Here is a 22141-nt window from a genome sequence, read left to right on the forward strand (position 1 = left end):
CTGAATGTTGGATACTTCCTTTAGAATCTGAAACATTAACTTCAAATTATACTGAGGGAAACTGAGTTTGGTACGATATATAGTATTCTATAAATCAACCTAATGTTGCTATAAAATGAATTGCAATATTTTTTAGAGATAATCACATGTTATGGAAAGGATCCATTAAACATTCACAAAGAAAATATGAATTGTTATTATGTTGAAGTTCAATAATATACAAATGAAGGAGATATGCCATATGTTTCTAATTATTTCAGTAATCCAAAAAACATAAAAATAAAATGAAATGAAAGAAATGGAATACAACCTTCTCTTTCAGTCTTGTTTGAGTAACTGCTTTCCCGGTGGTATCTCTACTGAAGCTTGTTTGGCCTTTTTAGATTTCCTCCTTCACAATCAGATTTCGGCAAGATCATTCTTCAGCAAGATTTGGCACTATCTTTAAACAAGCATTACTTTTCTTACAGATTTCAAGAGGATATTATGCTTTTCTGGACCATATTTATATGACTAGCTTTAAGTCAAGCATAATAAAAACAAGAATTGAAGAGCAAGGAGACTTTGTGGTAAAAGGTGAGTGTTGTAACAAGTGACCCAATTTGGTAGAACAACAAAAGTACCCATGACATCTTGATTTTTCTCCACCAGTGGAATTGCTCTGACTCAGTTAAAACGTGTTTGGGAAAAAAGTACACATACACGGGAAATCTCAGATTCAACTACTAATTCAGACTGCCCTCATCCAATAGAGCAATAAGCGAAGAAAATCATCAAAACCTCAGAAAGCACCATCATAACAGAAATTATCCTGTTTCTTTCTAGACTTGTGAAATAAATTCTAAACACAGCAATCAAATTAAATGTGAAATGTTTTATTCTTTTCTATTTTTTAGAGATGGGGTCATGCTTTGCCGCTCAGGGTGGAGTACAGTGGTATGATCATAGCTCACTGCAGCCTTGAACTCCTGGGCTCAAGCAATGCTCCCATCTCAGCCTTCTCAGTTGCTGGGATTACAGGTGTGCACTTCCATGTCCAGCTATTCTTTACAAGGTCTCGGCATCATTTTTATCTCTTTGCCCATGGCAAGACCATTAATATAGGTATATATGAAACTTGATAAAACTTTTCAAAAAATAACATAAGGGCTCTAATCAGAAATTCTCATCAATTTGAACCTATTCCAGAGGTTGAGAGGAGAGAAGTCACACTGAACTATATATCAGTGTTAAGCCAATGTTACTTTTAATTATTTTTTGTTATCCTGAAAAATGAGTAACAATATGTTGCCATGCACAGGTCTTGCCAATTCTGCTAAGTTTGTTCATGTGAAATGGATGCTGTGACGTCCTCAGAAAGTTCGTCTTAGGTATGTTAAACATTGTCCCTGCCATCTTTCCTACTGCGTATTCCTATCACTGGGATACCCAAATCCTTTTTAACGATGCAGAGGCAGGTTAGCCTGTGTTCAAATTATATGACTCCTAAGTTAATACGGGGTCCACATTACAAAGTTTTAAAACTTACTTGAAAGGGACACTTAACTTAACTAGGACCAATATTTCACTTCTGAACACGTTTACTCATTCTTTGGTCTCAGCAGCAGCACGTCAGATGGGGCAGAAGTGGGGGAAGAAGGAGGTGTCTCTGTGAGCTGTTTTGTTTTATTTTACCTTTAAACAAAAAAGCCCCCAAGGCTGGTGTGCAATCAGCCTGCAAATACCTTCACCATCGACAAGGCCAAGGAACATGACTGCCCTTCTTTCCATACACACTTCTCAGACATTGTCTTATGACTTTGTTTCCTCTTCATGGATATCGTTGACTTAGAGAGGAAGGAATGAACACAGGAAAATGAGCAAAGCAAAAGTGATGAGTGAAAGGACCACGAATCTAGAGATCCTTGCTTTCCAAACCCTCATAACTTGTTAGTGACGCTTTTAAATTTAAATGCAATGAGAGTTAACATAAAATAAATGATTAATGGAATGATGAAATGCTTCCACTGATTATGTGGAAATTTATAAGGAAGAAAACAACTCATAGATAGCTTTGTAAAAAAGAAATGGGCTATGCAAACAATTCCCCCAAATGTTTTTATAAACTTGAAGAATGAATATAAAATTAGGTTAATGTTCAATCAATGTACGTTGCATCTAGCGCACAAGACTTAAATAAGGCAAATTTATGGTACAGTATAGTTCTATTTTTACATGCTGCTTATATACCTCACTATAGATATACCTTTTCCATATAATTTCATAGTTTGTTTAGATCTACTTTGTAGGGATTTTTTAAAAAAGGATGCAAGAGAGGAAAAACAACTAGGGTTGGTGGTTCAGTTCTTGCCTTGGTTCTGTCATTAACTCTGTGTGGCCTGAGTAAACCACTTAGCCTCTCTTGGGGTCTTTTTTTTTCACTTGAAAGTGGGTGGGGGTTCAAAATAAAAACATAAGCATCATAGCACCATTCTCTTATTTTACAGACCAGGAAGTGGAGGCCCAGAGTTACCAAGGACACAGAAGTAGTGTGAAGTTTATACTGGTGTTTTTCAAACTGATTTAAGGGCAAAACTATTTTCAATACAATTTTATTTGAAAGGCTCAGGTGTAAATATGTGAAATAAGAATTACTCTGGGTGAAACTAGGTTTGCATGGCCTGGCACCCCCTGCTTCCCAACCCTATGCCCCCAGATCCCTGAGGAATAGGGCCTTATAGATGGCAGTTTACAAACTATTGGAGTATACAAGCTCTACGCAAGACTAGAAAGGTTTCTTTTATTGCTACAATTCTGTTTCCCGGAGCACAATTTTATGATTTTAAATATTCACATAAGTTTGAAGTTTTCTTTGACTTTTGAATGTATGTATGTATATATTTGTTTATTCACTTACTTTCTAATTTGAGACAGGATCTCGCTCTGTCACTCAGGCTGGAGTGCAGTGGCATGATCATAGTTCACTGTGGCCTTGACCTCCTGGGCTCAGGCCAACCTGTGGCCTCAGTCTCTTGAGTAGTTGGGACTACAGGTGTATGCCATCATGTCTAATTTTTTTTTTGATTTTTTAGTAGAGATGAGGTTTCACTATATTGTCTGGATTAGTGTTAAACTCCTGGCCTCAAGTCATCCTCCTGCCGCAGCTTCCCAGAGTGCTAGAATTATGGCCATGAGCCACCACGCCCGGCCTGATTTCAGAATTACTGACAATGTATCTGGTTTACTTGATGTTAAATCCTCTAATTATAATGCTCTTCCTTAAGGGAAAAAATTCTTCTGTATTAAGATGCAGCTTCTAGAAGCATACTGTAGCAAAAAATGAAGACCACTGGGCGTGGTGGCTCACACCTGTAATCCCAGCACTTTGGGAGGACAAGGCAGGCAGATCACAAGGTCAGGAGTCCAAGACCAGCCTGGCCAACATGGTGAAATCCCGGTCTCTACTAAAAATGCAAAAATTAGCCGGGCGTGGTGGTGGGCACCTGTAATCCCAGTTACTCAGGAGGCTGAGGCAGGAGAATTGCTTGAACCCAGGAGGCGGAGGTTGCAGTGAGCCAAGATTATGCCACTCCACTCCAACCTGGGAGACAGAGTGAGATTCCATCTCCAAAAAGTGAAGACCATCCTGACCACAATTTGTAGTTTTGGATACTAATTGTGCCAATTAAAAACAGTAACAAATACTTATCTGTGGGGCAGCATAATTAGGAGGGTGTTTTGGAAGATAAGGCAAAAATACGTGAGAAAATCTATTTAATCTTTGAGGGGTGAGACCTAGATAAAAACTTATGAGATTTGGACTTTATAGACAAATATGGAGCCAACTAAGATTTATGCACTGGTAAGTCGCATGATTTGTTTTCTATTTTAGGAAAGTATCTTCAGGAGGCAGGTAAAAGATGCAATGAAGACTGAAGAATGGGAGAATGGATACTGTTACCAGCAGAGACCAGAAGGCTGTATACCAGGCAGTGGCTGTTACAAAGAAATATCCTTCCCAAGTTCCTTCCCTTCAGTTCACTCTAAAAAAAATGGCATTCCTTAAGGCCCTGTCTTCTACCCTTTATCATTTTCATTCTTGACACTCCTCTATTCCCATGGATTCAGATATCAAGTTTTCTTCAGAACATGACAACTTAGCAATGGTTAGTTTTCAGCAAACCAAGTTTAAACACAGCAATTTTTCTGAAAATATACTTGGATCCATAAATTTTAATCAAAACTATCTTGCAAATATGAGTTTTCAGCAAATCTCTCCTGAGCCTCATAGATGTCTGCAAGGTATCTGCAATTGGCTGTTGCAGGTGCTATGAACTTTACATGTCTCAAATGGAAGTCCTTCCTATATTATTACACACGGAGATGTTTCAGTCAGAAAGTCAGATGTCTTTTCCTTCACATGGATTTAGTCATCAATTCCTAGCTCCTTATTATTTTTGGCTTGAATTATTGCAACAGTCGCTTCTGGTCTTATTTCTTTCAGTAGGTTTTTCCCAGTCTTTTCAGAGCTTCTAGAATGAGCTTTTGAAACAACCAATATGATCATGTCATCCCCTTGCTTTAAATACTTTAATGGCTCCTTACTACCTTCAGGATAAAATTCAGCTCCTTAACACGCCAGTCAAGGACCTCCTCAATCCTGTCTACTTGTTCAGGTCCAGCTTTTTCTGCTTTCAACCTTGTATCCTAAGCTGCAGCCATTATGAAACATTTTTGGCCACAGTAGGCTTTTGCACATGCTGTTTCTAATGCCTCAAATGAATCCTTCCGCCTACCCGGCTCCTCTTAAAACCTAATTCATCCACTTCTCACCACACGGCCTCATAGTTTCCCTTCACTGTCCTTTTATTGCTTTTACGTTTCGTTTTGTGACTCTTTGATTAAAGTTACTGTCACCGGTTAGACTGTAAGTTCCATAAGTTCCATATTTTTGTTTTATTGACCATTATACCATCCAGACTCTCTTCTACCACAGTGCATGGAAAACCAGCGGGCACTCAAGTATGTGTTAAATGAATAAATAAAAATTTCAATGCTGGTACGTGAGTGGGGATGGGGATCACTGATTGAATAAGGACCAGAAGAATGTGAGACAAGAAAATGACCAAAAGCACAACTGGAGAGGTCTGCCATAGAAAGGAAAAGCAATTCCTTCTCTGATACTCGAAAACAGCTGCAGGAGGGTAAAATTACAGAAATACAGAGAAAGCAGGGATGAAAATGTGAGGGGATTAATATTATATGGCCTCTCTTCAAGAAAGCAGAAGACCAAGTCAACTTGGAGTAAGAAATGAGCAGCTTGAGTGAGAAATGTGGACACTGTTTTCTGACCTGCTGCTGTAGAGAATGGGGTAGAGTCAGTAGGGAAGAACAAAAAAGATGACCAAGACCACGGGCCTCGCTGAGGTAGGTAATCACAAATCTCATGAAGAGACAATGTCAATACAATACTATAATTTTTAATACGAGTAGAAGTGATTAAATACCAGAGTAGAAGTGAGAAAAACGGGCAACTGGTTGTGCCCCCACCAGTCCTGGGCACTAGTGAAAGAAATGGACCACTAAATGTCCCCCCACCAGGCCTGGGGATTGGTGAGACAAGTGATACACTCCAAGCACTGCTGATGCATCTGGCATCATATTGCTAAATAATCCTGCTTTTGTTTCCTAGTGGTCTGACAGGTCTGGTTTGAGAAGAATGAAAACTGATTGCAGATAACCACGGAGGCAAGAAGCACCAGAAGGCACCCCCTTTCTTAGAATTCCTGCAAACTGAAGGGTCATTTGGGTTACCCACTTCCTCTTTTGGGACTAAACTATTTCCTAATCTCTTATCACTAGGGAATAGTTCTTCCCAAACCAGGTCACCAAAATACAGTGGTGTGTAAGAGGTGGCTGCTTAAAAACGCCTATAGCAATGGGGAAGCGGTAAGAGAGGTAAAAAGAGAAAAGACTCATTAAGTACAAAAAAATTCAAATAAAAGAGTAATAAAAGCAAATTTGTTCCAATATGTTGAAACATCTTTTATTGCATGCATGGCTTGTCTGAATAAAGGACACACTTAAATAAGAAAAAGTTCTTCCCTTTTTATGTACCTAAAGGGGAACCATATTAAAATGAGACACCAATATGACCCATTACTGTGACTGCTAAGTAATTATAAAAATATTAGCATACAGTTGATTTTCCATAGTTTATGAAAAGATTAGCATATGGTTAACTTCTGAAGCAAAGGAAATTAACATTAGTCAAAAGATATCTACATTTAATTATTAGACATTTTATATATACTCATCACTTTGAGTTTCACAAAGCTGGATATATCTTTATGTAAAATTCTTGTTTTTAAGTAGGGTAGTCCATAGCTCATATACCACTACTCATATACTTCAGTTAATGGAATAATGTAAGCAAAATTTCATTACAGGATCTTAAAATGAAAAGTGTTTTATTTTACACTTGTGTTTTTTCCTTTAATTACAATATTCATATTGTAATTTATATATATTATATATAAAAATTAAAATAGAGCAGTGGTTCTCAACTGGAGAGTAAGGAGTGATTTTGACTCCCAGGGAAATCTGGCCATGTCTGAAAGACATTTTTGATTGTCACAAGTGGGAAGAGGTGTGTCTGGCATCTAGTGGACAGAGGACAATGGCACTAACCATGTTATAATGCACCACATATTCCCAACGACAAAGAATTATCCAGCCCCAAATGCCAATAGTGCCGAGGTTGAGAAACCCTAGAATAGCATGGTTGACAAAACAAGAGGACAGCAGAGTTAGGGTGACAGAGAATAACATCTTTCACATTTTAGATCTGTAACAGACTTTTAGAGGGCTGTTACTGATATTTAGGTTAACCTTCCATTTTTTTTTTTTTTTTGTGACACAGAGTCCTGCTCTGTTGCCCAGACTTGAGTGCAGTGGCATGATCACTGCCCACTGCAGCCTCATCCTCCCAGGCTGAAGCAATCCTCCCACCTCAGCCTCCCAAGTAGCTGGGACTACAGATGCAGGGTACTATGCCTGGATAATTCTTGTATGTTTTGTAGAGATGGGGTTTCACCATGTTGCCCAGGCCAGTCTTGAACTCCTGAGCTCAAGTGATCCATCCACCTTGGCCTCCCAAAATGCTGGGATTAAAAGCATGAGCCACTGTGCCCTGCTGAACCTTTGAAAAACATCATGAAGAGCAAATATGTTACTTGATAAAAACAACCCTTAGAATTTGAGAATTTACAGTATTCTCTAAGTTTTAATGGAAGATCTGTGTAAGAAAAAATGAGATGTGGCAGAGGCTGAGCTCAGAGACTCAAATCAACTAAATAAGGAGTGAGTTGCTAAACAGAAAAGCAATTCATCCCTAGATTATTCTGTGAAACTTTCAATTAACGAGAATTTAGGAAGATATTGAGGAAATGACACATTCCCTAAACCTTGTTTTGAAGTGAAACTACAGGGGGATTCTCTCATGTTCCCTTCATTTCAGAACCACTGGCAATTCTCTAGGTCCTGCCTTCAGACTGGATACACTGAGAAGATAAGCAGCCTGCAGGGTCTCACCTTGTAGAGAGTTAAGAGGGTCCTGGAAACATGGAGAGCACCTGCCCAAAGTGGCAAGAAACAGGGCTGTTGTGGGGGAAGAGACAAAGCAGGGGCTGAGGTACACATGTCAAACACAATGGCAGAGGCACAGGAGTAAAAGAAGCAGTCAAACGAGTTGCCAGACTTCAAGAGAATCAAGGCCTTATAAGTTCCTCTCCGAGTAGGAGAGAGTTCCTATTAATTTCTGGAGGCTTTGAGAGTCCTCTGTGTAGGTCATTTCGGGACTCTACTGTTGGGAGTGGAATCTGTGGGTGTGAGGTAAACGTAACTCACACAGGCTTTGCTGTTACATCATTGGGATACCATCCACCTTCTTTATGGGACACTTATCTCTCTAGACTCCACAATAATACATATTTTTCAAATGCAAATAACATTTATATGAAATTAATACTTTTTTCTCAAAACAGGTGTTATAAATTATTGAAACAAATTATGGGGAAAGAAAAAACGTATTAGTGCTATCTGCATTGAAATTCTTCATGGGACACAAATAAGCACTTCAGTGTTTTTTTTTTTTTTTGAGACGGAGTTTCGCTCTTGTTGCCCAGGCTGGAGTGCAATGGTGCGATCTCAGCTCACCGTAACCTCTGCCTCCTGGGATCAAGTGATTCTCCTGCCTCAGCCTCCCGAGTAGCTGGGATTACAGGCGTGGGCCACCACGCCCAGCTAATTTTGTATTTTTAGTAGAGACAGGGTTTCTCCATGTTGGTCAGGCTGGTCTTGAACTCCTGACCTCAGGTGATCCACCTGCCTTTGCCTCCCAAATGGCTGGGATTACAGGCGTGAGCCACCGTACCTGGCCGCATTTTAGTTTTAACTTACTTATAAGGTAAGATTTCAGGTCAGTTTCATCACTATCCTTGATATATACAAAGTTAGTTTTGATTCAGTTCTCTTCAGATAAAGAAAGAAAACTTCAAATATTACAAAAAGTTTAAAGCAAATCCAAGCATAAATTAATTTTATTAAATATAATAGAGATAAATCACTGTATTTTCTTTGATGAGCAGAATTACTAAAGTAAAAAAATACAAATTGATATTATTCTTTAGCAATAGAAAAAAAGCAACAATTACGACCATATTTCCAAAGATTTAGTGTATATTAACTAACTACTGGCTATTTGGAAAAACTGTTTCACCGTAACAAAAATCAGCACTGTCTATTATAAATTTGTTGTTGGACTTAACATAATAATAAATCATATTATTCCTATGATTAACAATAATTCAGATTCATTCCTGGTACAGGGATCAATAAATGGAAAAAATTTTTCTCTATAAAGTGATATTTGAAAATAGTGTTATACAGCACAATTATTAGATACTTTGAAGACTAAGAAAAACACATGCACATTGAGGGCAATCTACTTATTGCCTACCATTTTTCTGAGAGGCTGACAGATTCAACATTAAAAATACAAAAAATTAGCCGGGTGTGGTGGTGGGCGCCTGTAATCCCAGCTACTCCGGAGGCTGAGGCAGAGAACTGCTTAAACCTGGAGGGGCGGAGGTTGCAGTGAGCCAAGATTGCGCCACTGCACTCCAGCCTGGGCGACAGAGCGAGACTTCATCTCAAAAAAAAAAAAAAAAAAAAAAAAATATTTTGCGTGTGTATTTGGCTAGAAGAGGAACTACCATGAAGTTATCTAATGCTTTTGGGTTCTCTGTTCTTGTTTTGAACTAGGCAAGAAAGCAGCTGTTCCTGAACATAACTAGAGTATACACTTTGGTTTAGAAAAGTCTATCCTTTGGAATTAAGCTAGCATGCTCTTATTGACTCTACATGCTTAATAAAATAATGAAAATTATTAAGACACTCCTCTGCTCATGTGAAGATTAGCTATAATAGATATTTTTATAATTATCTTGAATAGCAAAACCAATAACTATTATTCATTTAATGAATTTTTAGAGAAGAATATAAGCAAAAATAACAGTAATTTCTCCACAGTTTCAAAAATAATCTAACATTTCTGTGCCTACTTTTTACTGTACATCTAGTATTTATATAAAAACATACTTGACTGTATTAGTGTTGAAACACTAATAGAAGGTAAACAGTACTTTCTTGCTTTGGGTTTTGTTTTTTAGAAATAACAAAGAAAAAAATAAAATAGGATTTTCAGGAGTTAAAAAAACAGATTTTAGGAATTAAAAAAAGAAAACTGGGTATTTTGGTACCTAAAAATGGTTAAAAAATAGGATTGTCTCTGCTAATAAGAAAAGAGGCCAGGAGTGATGGCTCACACTTGTAATTGCAGCACTTTGGGAGGCCGAGGCGGGCAGATCACTCAGGCTAGGAGTTTGAGGTGAGCCTGGCCAACATGATGAAACCCCATCTCTACTAAAAGTACAAACATTAGCAGGGCGTGGTGGCCCACACCTGTAGTCTGAGCTACTCAGGAGGCTGAGGCAGGAGAATCACTTGAACCAGGGAGGTGGAGGTTGCAGTGAGCTGGGATCCCGCCACTGCACTCCAACATGGGTGACAGGGCGAGAGTCCATCTCAAAAAAAAAAAAAAGATGTTGAGATATATTGAAAAAAGAAAAAGCAGAATCTTAAGTATGATCCTAGTTTCATAAACATAAAAAATAGACAAAGACATCTATTTATATACGGAAGAACATTTTTGTAAGCACACGCAAGAAACAGAATGAGCATAAATACTAGCAGGACAGAAGACTCATTTTTCATTTTATACTATACTAGTTAAATTTTTAAAATTATGAACATATATTATTTTTTACAGTAGAACAACTCTAATAATTAAAAAAATTTTAGCAATAACTTTCCTCCCCAAATAAATGGATCATACAAGTTAATACTTAGGCTAGCAAAAATAAAAAGGCTAAAAAACCAAAAAAGTCCCAGAATACAAAAAAATAGAACAAAGTTTGTCAGCACTACTCGTTTTCGAAGCTTCTGAGTTTCTCTCCTTCCTGATAGCACCTATATTCTCTTTTCTATTAGATGCAATTTGTAGCACACCTTGGTAAAAACGTTCTGGAATGAACTTGGAGGAAAACATTACCCTGCTCTCGCTCTCCTGTGGTATAAGTTGTTACTGATTTGTTCTGGGATGATTAACTCATCTCGCCCCCTCCTCCTCCAGCAAAGAGCCAGCAACAAATACTGCCATCACCCACTAACATTTCAATGAACCAGATGAAATGCTGGAAGGTACCTGGCACAATTAGCAACAGAGCAGGTGTGTTCCACTTGGAAGAACATGTAAGATGCAGCAGCTGCCAAGCTATTAAGAGGTATAATTTTACTTCTTACTCTATAGTTTGAAAAGAAATAAGTTTAAAAAGGAAAATGATTGAGGTTTGTTTCCTTTTTTCATTAAAAATAGAGTACAATTCTTAAAACTTACACATGAAGAAAGGTACAATGAAACAAACACAAAACAGGGATGTGGGCTGGGCAAGGTGGCTCATGCCTATAATCCCAGCAGTTTGGGAGGCTGAGGCAGGTGGATCACTTGAGGTCAGGAGTTTGAGGCCAGCCTGGCCAACATAGTGAAACCCTGTCTCTACTAAAAATACAAAAATTAGCTGGGCATGGTGGTGCACACCCGTAATCTCAGCTATTTGGGAGGCTGAGGCATGAGAATTGCTTGAACTTGGGAGGTGGAGGTTGCGGTGAGCTGAGATCTCACCACTACACTCCAGTTTGGCAACAGAGCGAGACTCTGTCTCAAACAAACAAACAAACAAAACAAAAACAAACAAACCAAAAAATCAGGGATGTAAAAAACCAGTATGATACAAAACCTGGCTAACTGTGGAGGTACCAACTGTGTATGTGTGTTGCTAACTAGATGGTGGAGGAAAATGGGCACTGGCCTGAGAATATGGAGGCCATGCTCCTAATTAGCAGCATCATTTTAAACAAACTTCGAGTTTCCTGGATCTCAATTTCCTGTAGAATGAAGGAGTTGATTAGAATCACCAAGGATGATCTCTGAGGTCCTTTCCATGTCACTAGTTTCGTAATTCTATGAACTTAGATGCCCCACAATTTTACTCGCTTTATCAGAGACTTTTCATGTTCTTTCTTAAAAAAAAAAAACAAACATATCTTATATGTGATAATAAAAATAAGACTTGCACATGAAATTAAATATCTGACAGACTCTGTGGGAGGTTTATAAGGTAAGGTCTTGATAAAATCAAACCATATATATTTTAATAAAGGAGCTAAATTTAAGAAATGTAACTAGCCAGGTGCTAAGAAGCTCAGTTACACATTTCTCAAAAGTTGGCTGTTAGTTCCATGATTCAGAGTGCACCCAAATCATTTTAATTACTCAAGGCAACATTATATTTCTTAGGGGTTTCTTTTTACACAAACATAGATCATTTGTTATACTTTCTCTCACTGGGAAGTAAAATACTGTCTTACACACATAGCACATTCCTAAGAGGAAAAAATATATGCAGGATTCTATTCTAACACGTGGATTCAGATACAGAAGATCAAATTCTTCAACAAAAGAAATCCATGCATCTTAAGCTTTAAAGCCTAATTTGAGTTTCATACCCTCCATGAGAACATTCCTACTCCCTGGCCCAAATGGAGTTTTACCCTCTCTAACTCCTTTACATGACTGTAAATTCCTTAAATCTATTAGAATTAAGGTTTGGCCATCAGTGGGATTAGCCTGAAGTAGACCTCAAGGGTTATGATGGTATCTGAAGAACTGTTCTGCTGCAATATGAGTATGAAGGCATGTTTGAAGCATGGAGATCAGTCTGTGAGGGGCAAAAGTCATAGGAAATTTAAAAAATCAACTACTGTCTAAGACTATGATGCAGTGAGTCCACCTAAGTAGAGGAGTGGCACAGGCAGTGAGAACTGGGAAATTTTGGAAGCAAGCAGGAGGTCCCTATCCATAAGAACATAGGCACATCAGGAAGATGAAGGGGCAATACCAACTTCACAGGTAAGACACTAACAGAGTTCTTTATATTTCCTCTGGCAGAGTCAACGTTAACTCAAGGATAATAGACAGAAACATACCAAGAGGAGCGGGGGTTAGGTCACCTCAGTTTCAAAGGTTAGCATGTTGCAGAGTCAGGGACATGAGAAAATCACAAAAAGTAAAGGCTGTATCTTTCATAGCATCACACGGTTTTTAATATAGACTAAACGTATTGTTAGCTGCCACAGCAACCCTTTACACCAATGTTATAAATGCTTCCACTGCATTAAAGGTTTTTATGTTGTAAATTTAGACCTCAGGTTTGTGTTACATTTGTGTTAACCTCATGTTTATGTTATGGGCCTCATGTTCACGTGTTAAAATCCTAACTCTCAATGAGATGGTTATTAGAAGGTATTTGGGGGGTAATTAGGTCATGAGGGCAGAGCCCTCATAAATGGTATTGGTGCTTTTCTAACGAGACACACAAAAACGCTTGCTTCCTCTCTCTGCTCTCTGCCCAGTGAGGATAAGTGAGGTTGCAAACCAGGGAGGAGACTTTGACCAGACCCTGGATCTGTCAGCACATTGATCATGAACTTCCCAGCTTCCAGAACTGTGAGAAAAAAATGTTGTTATTTAAGCCACCCAGTCTACACTTGTTATAGCAGACGCAACTAAGACAAGCGTTTTCCTAAATTCCTAAATCTGGTGCTGAATTACAAACAATGGGTAATATTACACATGCAACATTTGCCCATTATCAAATTTCTGCCAATCCTTTTGACTGTATCCCTTACAGTCCTTACATTGTTGTAGGCAACCATCACCATATATGCATGCTTATTTGAAACTGATGTTTTACCAAGAAACCATTTTTCTTTCAGTTTCTTACGGCACAGGCTATTCATTCTCACATGCCCATTTTCACATAGTTCATGGTTCTCTCATGAACCATGAGAGCCAGGAGTTAACAATGACCTCCTCTTAGCTCCCTACTGCTGATTTTAGGGTATTGTAATGCCAAAGCACTTTCCTTGGGTGCTCTGACACTTGGCTATTACATCCTCTGCTTATCTTTGCATCTGTGATCTGCAGACCTTGTGGTCACTCTAACACAATAGCTGCCAATGTTGGCTGCACATTAAAATTACCTGGAAAGCTTTTGAAATCTGCCCTTGCCAAGGTCCTATTTCACCAATTAAATGTATTTGAAGGGGTAGAGATTGTAATCCACATCTAGTTTTTTAACTGGTTTGGTGATTTCAATGTGAAGCCAAACTTGAGACCTTTGTTCTAACCTAAAAATTGAGGATGTCAGCTCTTTGTTGATCGGCTTCCTCTTCATCCTAACTCTTGCTATCATCCTGGAATCTTAATGTTCAAAAGTACAACCTGTCCAACACTCTGGGTCCTAGTTCCTTGACCGGTTCAACTCTAACAACATGTTCCTCAATTTCACTTCAGCTTTTAGACATATTCTATGAATTTATCATAACCTGAGCTGCATGACATCTGAGACACTAAATAAGCAAGAGTTTATGGCCTTGAACACTACAGTTCCAGCTTGCTGACTCCTTTTCCGTGTGACACTATGCCTCTACCTGGGCCCCGGTAGCTTGCTGCAACCTTGTAGAGGAGAACCTGCTTTCTAACTCTGCCAGTCTTCTGATTCTACATCCTTTCCGATTGGATAATCCTCTATGGTGCGTCACTCTGGTAACTTTAACCTCTTGTGTTGCTTTCACATTCACAACTCCAGTTATATATTAAACCAAATCTGCCTCCTCTACTGCTATGCCTTAGATGCTGAGAAGAGACTACTGAAGAAAAAAAATCCAACTGTACAGATTTATGCCACTTCCATTTTTATGGTATCCAAACAGCAGCTCCCAGAACTACTAAGGAATCTTTTCATATATCCGAAATGAGCCCCTACTTTCCTTACTCCAATGGTTATTATACTTCTTGTGCTCCTATCTCACTCCTTTTGCCCCTCGCATTAGAAGTAAACCTTGCTTTTTGTTTTGGAGAACATAAAAATATCTTTAATTTCTAGACTTCAACCCTTTATTAACTGATCTGCAGCCCCATCCACATTTACCTGTGTTAGAGGGGCACTGCTCTAAGCTCCATACTGCTGACATTTTTGGCCAGAGAATTCTTTGTTGGGGGAGCTGTTCTCTGCATTCTAGGATACTGAGCAACATCCATGACCTCTACCCACCAGATGCCAGTATTATCCCCCACCTTGCAGTTGAGAAAACAAAAAACATCTCCAACTATTGCCAAATGACTCCTGGAAGGCACAATCACTCTCAGTTGAGAACCCTCTGCTTGGAGCAAGACTAATCTGTCAATCTGTCTTTCCAATAAAGTATTTTCTGCTTTCTCCAAGATCCACTGTGTCCTTGGTGTCCTTTCTTTATCTATCTTCAACCTGAACCTGTCTATTGGCTTTGTCTCCTTAATATATAATTTTACATCTGTCCATTATTTAAAAAATAATTCATGGACACCAGGCCTCCCTTTAGCCACTGCGGAATCTTTTTTTATTCTTCAAAGTGAAGCTCTGAGAAGGGCTTCCATGAGCGTTCACATGCTGCGGCCTCATTCCACCTTTACTCTGCTCTTCAATCCTTGCCACTCTACTGATACCGGTGCAAAGCTACCAGGGTCCTCTGGATGACCAAATGCTTCGACAACCTAACTGCTTGGCTGTTTCCAGCTAGACTCTTCTTGAACCTCTCTACCTCTTCTGGCTTCCAGGGCACTTTTTAAAATGTTTATTATTTTTTCTTTTTTTCCTTTATTCTTTCTCAATCGTCTCTTATTTTAACTGTCCCTTAATACTAGTGTTTAACTGGGTTCTGTCCTTGGCCTTCTCCTCTTATAACTCTATGACATACTTTCTGGGCTCTGCCTTCATTACAAGCTTCCATTTACTGATATAACAGAACTAACACACTAATTCTCATTTGATTTTGAAGCTCTACATTCTCTCAAATTCTAATCCTGCATTACTGGCTCCCAGTGAATATTTCTCTCTGGGAGCACTACAGATACTACTAACAAATTGAGATATCTAAAACAGAGCTTGTCATCTCTTACTCTGCAAGGAATGGTGATTTCTTGCCCCTGTCTTCCCAAATCTTTCTTATTTATTTCATTATTTCTGTTGCACCACTGTTTATTCAGTTGTATAAGTCAAGACGCTTAGCAAAATCCTAGATTCCAACCTCACTAATAAAATCCAATCAATCATAAAATCCTGTCAATTACAGCTTATGTCCCCTGCCCTCCATCCCCACTAGTTCAGGTTTTCATATTTTATTTCCATGGATTCCGAATTTCCTTGTGCTAGGTCCTTAGCTACCTCAAATTCAGCAACTATTCTGCTGCACTAGAATGACCTTTCTAACACGCAAATCTGTTCATGTCATTCCCTGAATTACCTCCTTCAGGGGATCCCCTTCATCTGGAGTATAAAATCTAAGTGTTTTAGCAGAGTACGCTACGCTCTTCTGTGGCCTGGTTCCTGCATTTCTCCTGTCCTTCTCTCTATTAGAACTCATGCCCAGACATAATCATAGATACCATAACTTACTTATGTTATTCCCTCTGCTGGAAAGTTTTTTCTAACTTCACTGACTTAACACATATTTGTGCATCTTAGATGCCTCAGGTCAAGTATTTCCTCCTTAGGAACTCTACATGGACTCCCCCAGGGTATATTTAAGAGGGTTTCTTCGTATGTGTTCCCAATATACTGTGTATATATCTTCATTACAGTTTCTACCAGAGTCTACTGGACTTGCTTGCTTGCAGGTGTGTACGCCAGCCTGTAAGCAACTTACGGGCAAGTGCCTTGCCTACTCCTGAAACTCCTGTTTCAGTGGGGATTAATAGAGTGCATGGACGAAGGCATTCAATAAATACATGCTGAATGACTGAATGATACATGTCAGGTTCAACTGTCAAAAAAATTTATTTTGACATTGTAATGATATGTACATGAAATGTATTTGTAAAAAAACCTATGTTGGTTCATGGAATCAAGCAGCAGTGAGGTTACTCAGTCTAAGGGAAGAGCTAATGTGGTATAATAAAAGTTTAGTAAGCAGTACACATGACAGTACAGCGCTTATTAAACATTCCGGCCAAAGCACTGCTAACCTCAGAAGAATACTGATTAACATCCCCGAAGGGCCTGATGACACAGACGGAAACACACGACAGTTCTCTGGCTGCTGTGGCTGATAATACATCCACATTCATTTTAACATAAAAACATTTAAAATTACTTCCAAGTAAAAGGAATGCTCCAGAAAGATAGAACATCTTAGTTTTGTGAACTCCAGTGATCTCCAGCATAAATGTTTACCTCCCAGGTGGGGCTGATGACACTGTCCGTACCACAGTTAAAGAAATAAGTGCAGAGTAGAAATAGCACCTAAAGCCACAAGTTCCACTTTGGGTCCTTGTACCATCACTTAGGCTGTGACCCGGAGTCTACTTTAACCTCTCTGAGCCTCCTCAGTTTCCTTATCTGGAAAATGGCTATAATATTTGCCTTACGTATTTCATAATGATGTAGGTACCAAGACATAAAAAATAATGTGAACAATGAAAGATAACAAGCATAAAAAATAAAGTAATATTTTATCCAGAGAGAGTGAAAATCAAAATACACATGCAAACACATATTCTTAAAAACATTTACCTTTTGAGGAGCTGGAGACTTTTCTATTTTAGTTTTTTCCTCAGGGCTTAAAGGCGGGGATCGCTCCTTTATCTCAGGAGGCAGTTCTTGATACAGTGCTGAAATTGGAGAAAGGAATTCATGCAATCAAACTGAGGAGCACTGCTTCATGGGGGAAAAACAATTGATGGTAGGGGCAAATACGAAATTAAAGAAATATTCAATTCCTTGGTGTACCAATAAGATACCTAAAACTTACTTGTTATGGCAATTTGCATATTAGTTATCTCATTTTACTCATTAGTTATCAAAAGAACTATGATTGGAAAATTTTAATCATCTGGATTTCAGAAAGGTAGAAGGTGTCATTTTCACTTATTATGTGGTCAGACAGATGCTTATTTTATCTCAATACACATTTACCAGGAACCTGCTAAATGCTAGGATATCTGCTAGGAACTGCTGGAGAATATATGGAGATCATCAAAAGATGGTCTCCACTAGCAAGGAGCTTACAATCTGGTCAGAGAAAGACATCTTTACAAGTAACTATAAAATAAATGTGACATTATTTGAAAGTGAAATAATTACAAAGACAAACTCTGATGTGGGGATGGAAAACGCTTAATGGAAGAAGTGGTAGGTGTATCAGACTCTGAAGACTAGGTAGGATTTTACCAGTCAGAGGTATGCAGAAAAAATAATTTGGGGGCAGGGCACAGTGGCTCATGCCAGCACTTTGGGAGGCCGAGGCGGGCGGATCACTTGAGGTCAACAGTTTGAGGCCAGGCTGGCCAACATGGCGAAACCCCGTCCCTACCCAAAAATATAAAAATTAGCAGGGCATGGTGGCGTGCACCTGTAGTCCCAGCTTTGGGAGGCTGAGGCATAGGAACTGCTTGAACCTGGGAGGTGGAGGTTGCAGTGAGTCAAGATAGCACCACTGCACTCCAGGCTGGGAGACAGGCACAGACTCTGTCTCAAAAAAAAGGAAAGGATAATTTGGGAAGATGATATGAAATCAATAAGCATGGAGTTAGGACTCTATATGATGTTGAATCTATATACAGTGTTGAATTTAAGATTCTTATAATTCAATATTCTATGTAATCTATTGAAGCTACATAGGGTATTGAATCTAAAGAGCTATGTGCAAATTTTGAAGGGTTAAAACAAAAATATATTTTGGTTAAGAACATCTCTGAATTGAAAGAAATTACTGAAATATACTTGATCAAAATTGTACAACTAAAATTATGAGATATACTAATTGTCTTCGTATGTGAAGTGGTTTTATTATTGGGTTTCTTTATCTCATATTTTAAGGGTGTTAGATGCGATGGGGGAAGCTGATCATGTTGTTCTTTCCAGCGCCTTAAGATACAAAGAGAATAAGTTCTTTATAATAGTGGGAGTATGAACTTCTTTTATTGTGTTGTTCTCTTAGAGGACAGGCTCTCAATTGAACAGTGGGTGGAGATTCTGCTCATACACTCCTTTAGATCATTTACTTTGCATAGCTGGCTTCAGATAAAGATCAAGGACAATTCTTCCTACTATTTTTAGACTAGAATATGCTACTGACAGTCATTTTTTTCTCTAATGTTAAAACTGGGCAATTGAGTTTTTTGTTAAATTCAGGTAAAAAAAGGATAAAAGGGAAAGGGAAATAACCCCTAATGAAGTGTGAGAATTCAATCATTACAGTCTCAGATTTTCTAAGTTTTTTTTTTCTTTCCCCTGTTTGTTCTAGTCTATACGAGACTTTTTAAAGCAGCAGTGACTGATGCCAAAAGAAAACATAAATTATTCTGGGATACAATAAAGAATTATGGCAGTTGAAGGATGGTCATTATTGAGACAAATAATTAATTTCTTTAATGTAGCCATCAACTCATCACTGCAATATGCCTCAGAGGTCTGGCTTTGATCATTATGGAAGAAGAACAAATTTTATTAGCTTTTAAAATGAATTTATTTTTTGTGGAGATGAGTCTTGTTATATTGCCCAGGCTGGTCTCAAACACTTGGCCTCAAGTGATCCTCCCTTTTCAGCCTCCTGAAGTGTTGGGATTCCAGGCATGAGCCACTGCATCTGGCCTTATTAGCTTTTCAATTCACTGTAGCTCAAACATCTATATCTTCTCAAGATCTGCAAGCCTAAGAGGTTATTTTTGTAAACTAGATTCTCAAGTTAAAGCACTTAATTCCACCCTGCCTAGAGACACACAAGTGAGAAAATTTAAAAAATATTTCCACTTGTATACGAAAATAATAATGGATTCTAATATTTCATTAAAATGAGGTATACTCCAGAGTGACCACGATTGTGCTGGCAGCTGTTGATTTAAAAAGCTTGATTTAAACAGAAGCTACCCCTGTTTAACCTCAGCTGTTGACCCTGTGGGAGAGCCAACGATGGGAAGAGGGAACTTGGCTATTTTAGATGATCTGGAAGTTAAAAGTACTGAACTTATGGAACTTATACACTGTCTTATGCCTACATGGGAATTAACCTGTCCTAAAATTTCTTCCTTTCATAGGGCCTTATGTTCTTTCCATTACACAACCTCTTCTAAACACAAAAATATACCTCTAACAGAGTTTAAGAGTTGTATGTCAAAATTAGCTGGGCATGGGAGCATGCGCCTGTAGTTCCAGCTACTCAGGAGGCTGAGCTGGGAGGACTGATTGAGCCCGGGAGGTCAAGGCTGCAGTGAGCCATGACTGCATCACTGCACTCTAGCCTGGGTGAGAAAGTGAGGCCCCGTCTCAAAAAAAGAAAAAAAAAAAAAAACCAGTTATATGTCATTTACTACTTACAAGAAGGTAACTGAAACAGTTGCACGGAAGAAATTAAGAATTTTGTTATGAGAATGAGAAGCGGTACAATTTTTGAGACACACAGCACTTTTTAGGGGAGGGGTCTGCTGACTGTGGCAGATAAGCTGAAGAAGGGAGCTGCAATGAGACTTAGGGCACTTGAGAGACTGGGGAGGGGAGCAATGGGAAGGACCTGGCTGCAGACAAGGTCGTGGGAAGGTGCCAAAGATAGACAATTTTATCTAGGCTTAGCCCAGCATCTGGTAATCACGAAGGAAATTCTTCTTCCATTCCTTCATCTCTTTGGCTGTCAAAATTGAAAACTTAAGTTATAATCAATAATATTTTTGTTTAGTCGTAGTTTTGGGTTAAACAGTTTCATGGACTAGCCTGAAAACCAACTATTATTTATAATAATTATTTCTTTACAGAAACAAAAGACTTAAATATTCAAAACACAGATTGTTCTCAATTTCAAGGCTGCCTATACTACAATTTTTTTTTTTTTTTTTTTTTTTGAGACAGAGTTTTGCTCTCTTGTTAGGCTGGAGCGCAGTGGCACGATCTTGGCTCACTGCAACCTCTGCCTCCCAGGTTCAAGTGATTCTCCTGCCTCAGCCTCCCAAGTAGCTGGGATTACAGGTGCCTGCCACTACGCCTGGCTAAATTTTGGTATTGTTAGTAGGGACAAGGTTTTGCCATGTTGGCCAGGCTGGTCTCGAACTCCCGACCTCAAGTGATCTGCCTGCCTCAGCCTCCCAAAGTGCTGGGATTACAGGCATGAGCCACAGTGCCTGGCTTGCCTACACTACATTTTGAATCAGAACCAGAATTTTTGTGCTTACAGAAGAAAAGCTTACACACGATATCATTTAATTCCTTCATTTTACAGAAGGTAACTGGGGCATATGAGTGTAAGATGTTGAGCTGAGGTTAGAAGTCAGTTTTCCTGACCCCTGAGTGTTGTGCTTTTCCTAGCATGCTATCAAGTTAATTGTGGATAGGATGTATTCTTCTGAAGAAGCACTACTGTACTTCTTCTTTTTAATGATAGTTTTAAAGTTATTATTATTTTCTGTTTTCAGGCTCTCTGCGTTAGTTCTGTTTTCACCTCTCAAGGCCTACTGGTGAATCTACAGCTTTCAGAAACCCATATTTAGATTTTCTTTCCTAGTTCTTTTTTTTTTTTCATTTTTAAGTTGTTATTTATTGAACAAAAACCATTATTAAAACACAAAGTAGAAATTAAAATACAAGATAGGTTCATACAGTCTTGTCACATCACATGGTAAGTTCTAGGCTTTGTCAACATGTGCATATAGCTTTTAAATAATTGTCATTTATCAACTTTGTGCTTACATATTTTCAGCTCTGGCTCACTTTTTTTTCCCCATAAATGAGGGCTAAATTTACTTGAGAATGAAACAACTTATTGTAGTTTTGTTTTCACAGGTAACCAGCTAGGACTGAGGTATACAAGTAAAAGAACTGCAGTTGGGGAACTAGAGGCTCTTAAGATGCCAGTCAGCTGAGAAGTCACTGTGGCAAGAGAAGAACTCACAGAACTGTGCACGAGGCAGGTGCAGGGTCAAACGAGTTGAATAAGAAAGCTGGTAGCTAGAGGGGCAGGGTCCCCTGGGATAAGAAGTCCATGAAACAAACATTCCAATCTCAGAATGTAGCAGCTTTCTAACGTACTAGTGCCTCCTCTTTTTATTTTTTTACATCATGAGAATGAAAAGCAATATCCACTGGTAAACACATGCAAAGGTTACAAAGACAGTAAATTAAAGACTAGAAAATGATAAAATCTTGGACTATCAGTTACACCATACTAGTAAACCAGGAAGGGAGCATAAAACTTACTTTCACTAGCCACATGATTAGCTGGAAAGTAACCTTCCTGTCCCTCTCCTATGCTGCCATACCACCAGTCTTCATTATCTCTGAAAAACACTCGGATAATGTCTCCGCGATGGATGGTTAGTTCATCTGATCGATTCGCTGTGTAGTCATAAAGAGCCACTACCTAAGAGAGAGATAAGACCACCACAGCTTTATCACAACTG

The 22141-nt window shown here is 38.7% G+C and overlaps 1 protein-coding gene across 34 annotated transcripts in view; it reads right to left on the minus strand.

The window, feature by feature from the left end:
* The window catches only part of AHI1 (Abelson helper integration site 1), a 223579-nt gene that overhangs the window by 17730 nt on the left and 183708 nt on the right, over positions 1–22141 (minus strand). For 26 of the 34 annotated variants that reach the window (XR_010586254.2, XR_276163.4, XR_010586253.1 and 23 more), the window contains 2 exons: positions 21939–22101; positions 17271–17368 (listed from right to left, as the gene is read on the minus strand). Coding sequence is in view for 23 of the 34 variants with exons in the window: in XM_074037078.1 (XP_073893179.1) it covers positions 17271–17368; positions 21939–22101 (261 nt within the window). In the remaining 11 variants the exon portion in view is untranslated. Of the gene's footprint in view, positions 1–310; positions 443–998; positions 1827–17270; positions 17369–21938; positions 22102–22141 lie in introns of those variants that run through there. The other 8 variants (XR_010586256.2, XR_010586255.2, XR_012433460.1 and 5 more) reach the window with 4 other exon arrangements.

This window comes from Macaca fascicularis, chromosome 4 (assembly GCF_037993035.2).
Source record: "Macaca fascicularis isolate 582-1 chromosome 4, T2T-MFA8v1.1".
Lineage (NCBI taxonomy): Eukaryota > Metazoa > Chordata > Mammalia > Primates > Cercopithecidae > Macaca > Macaca fascicularis.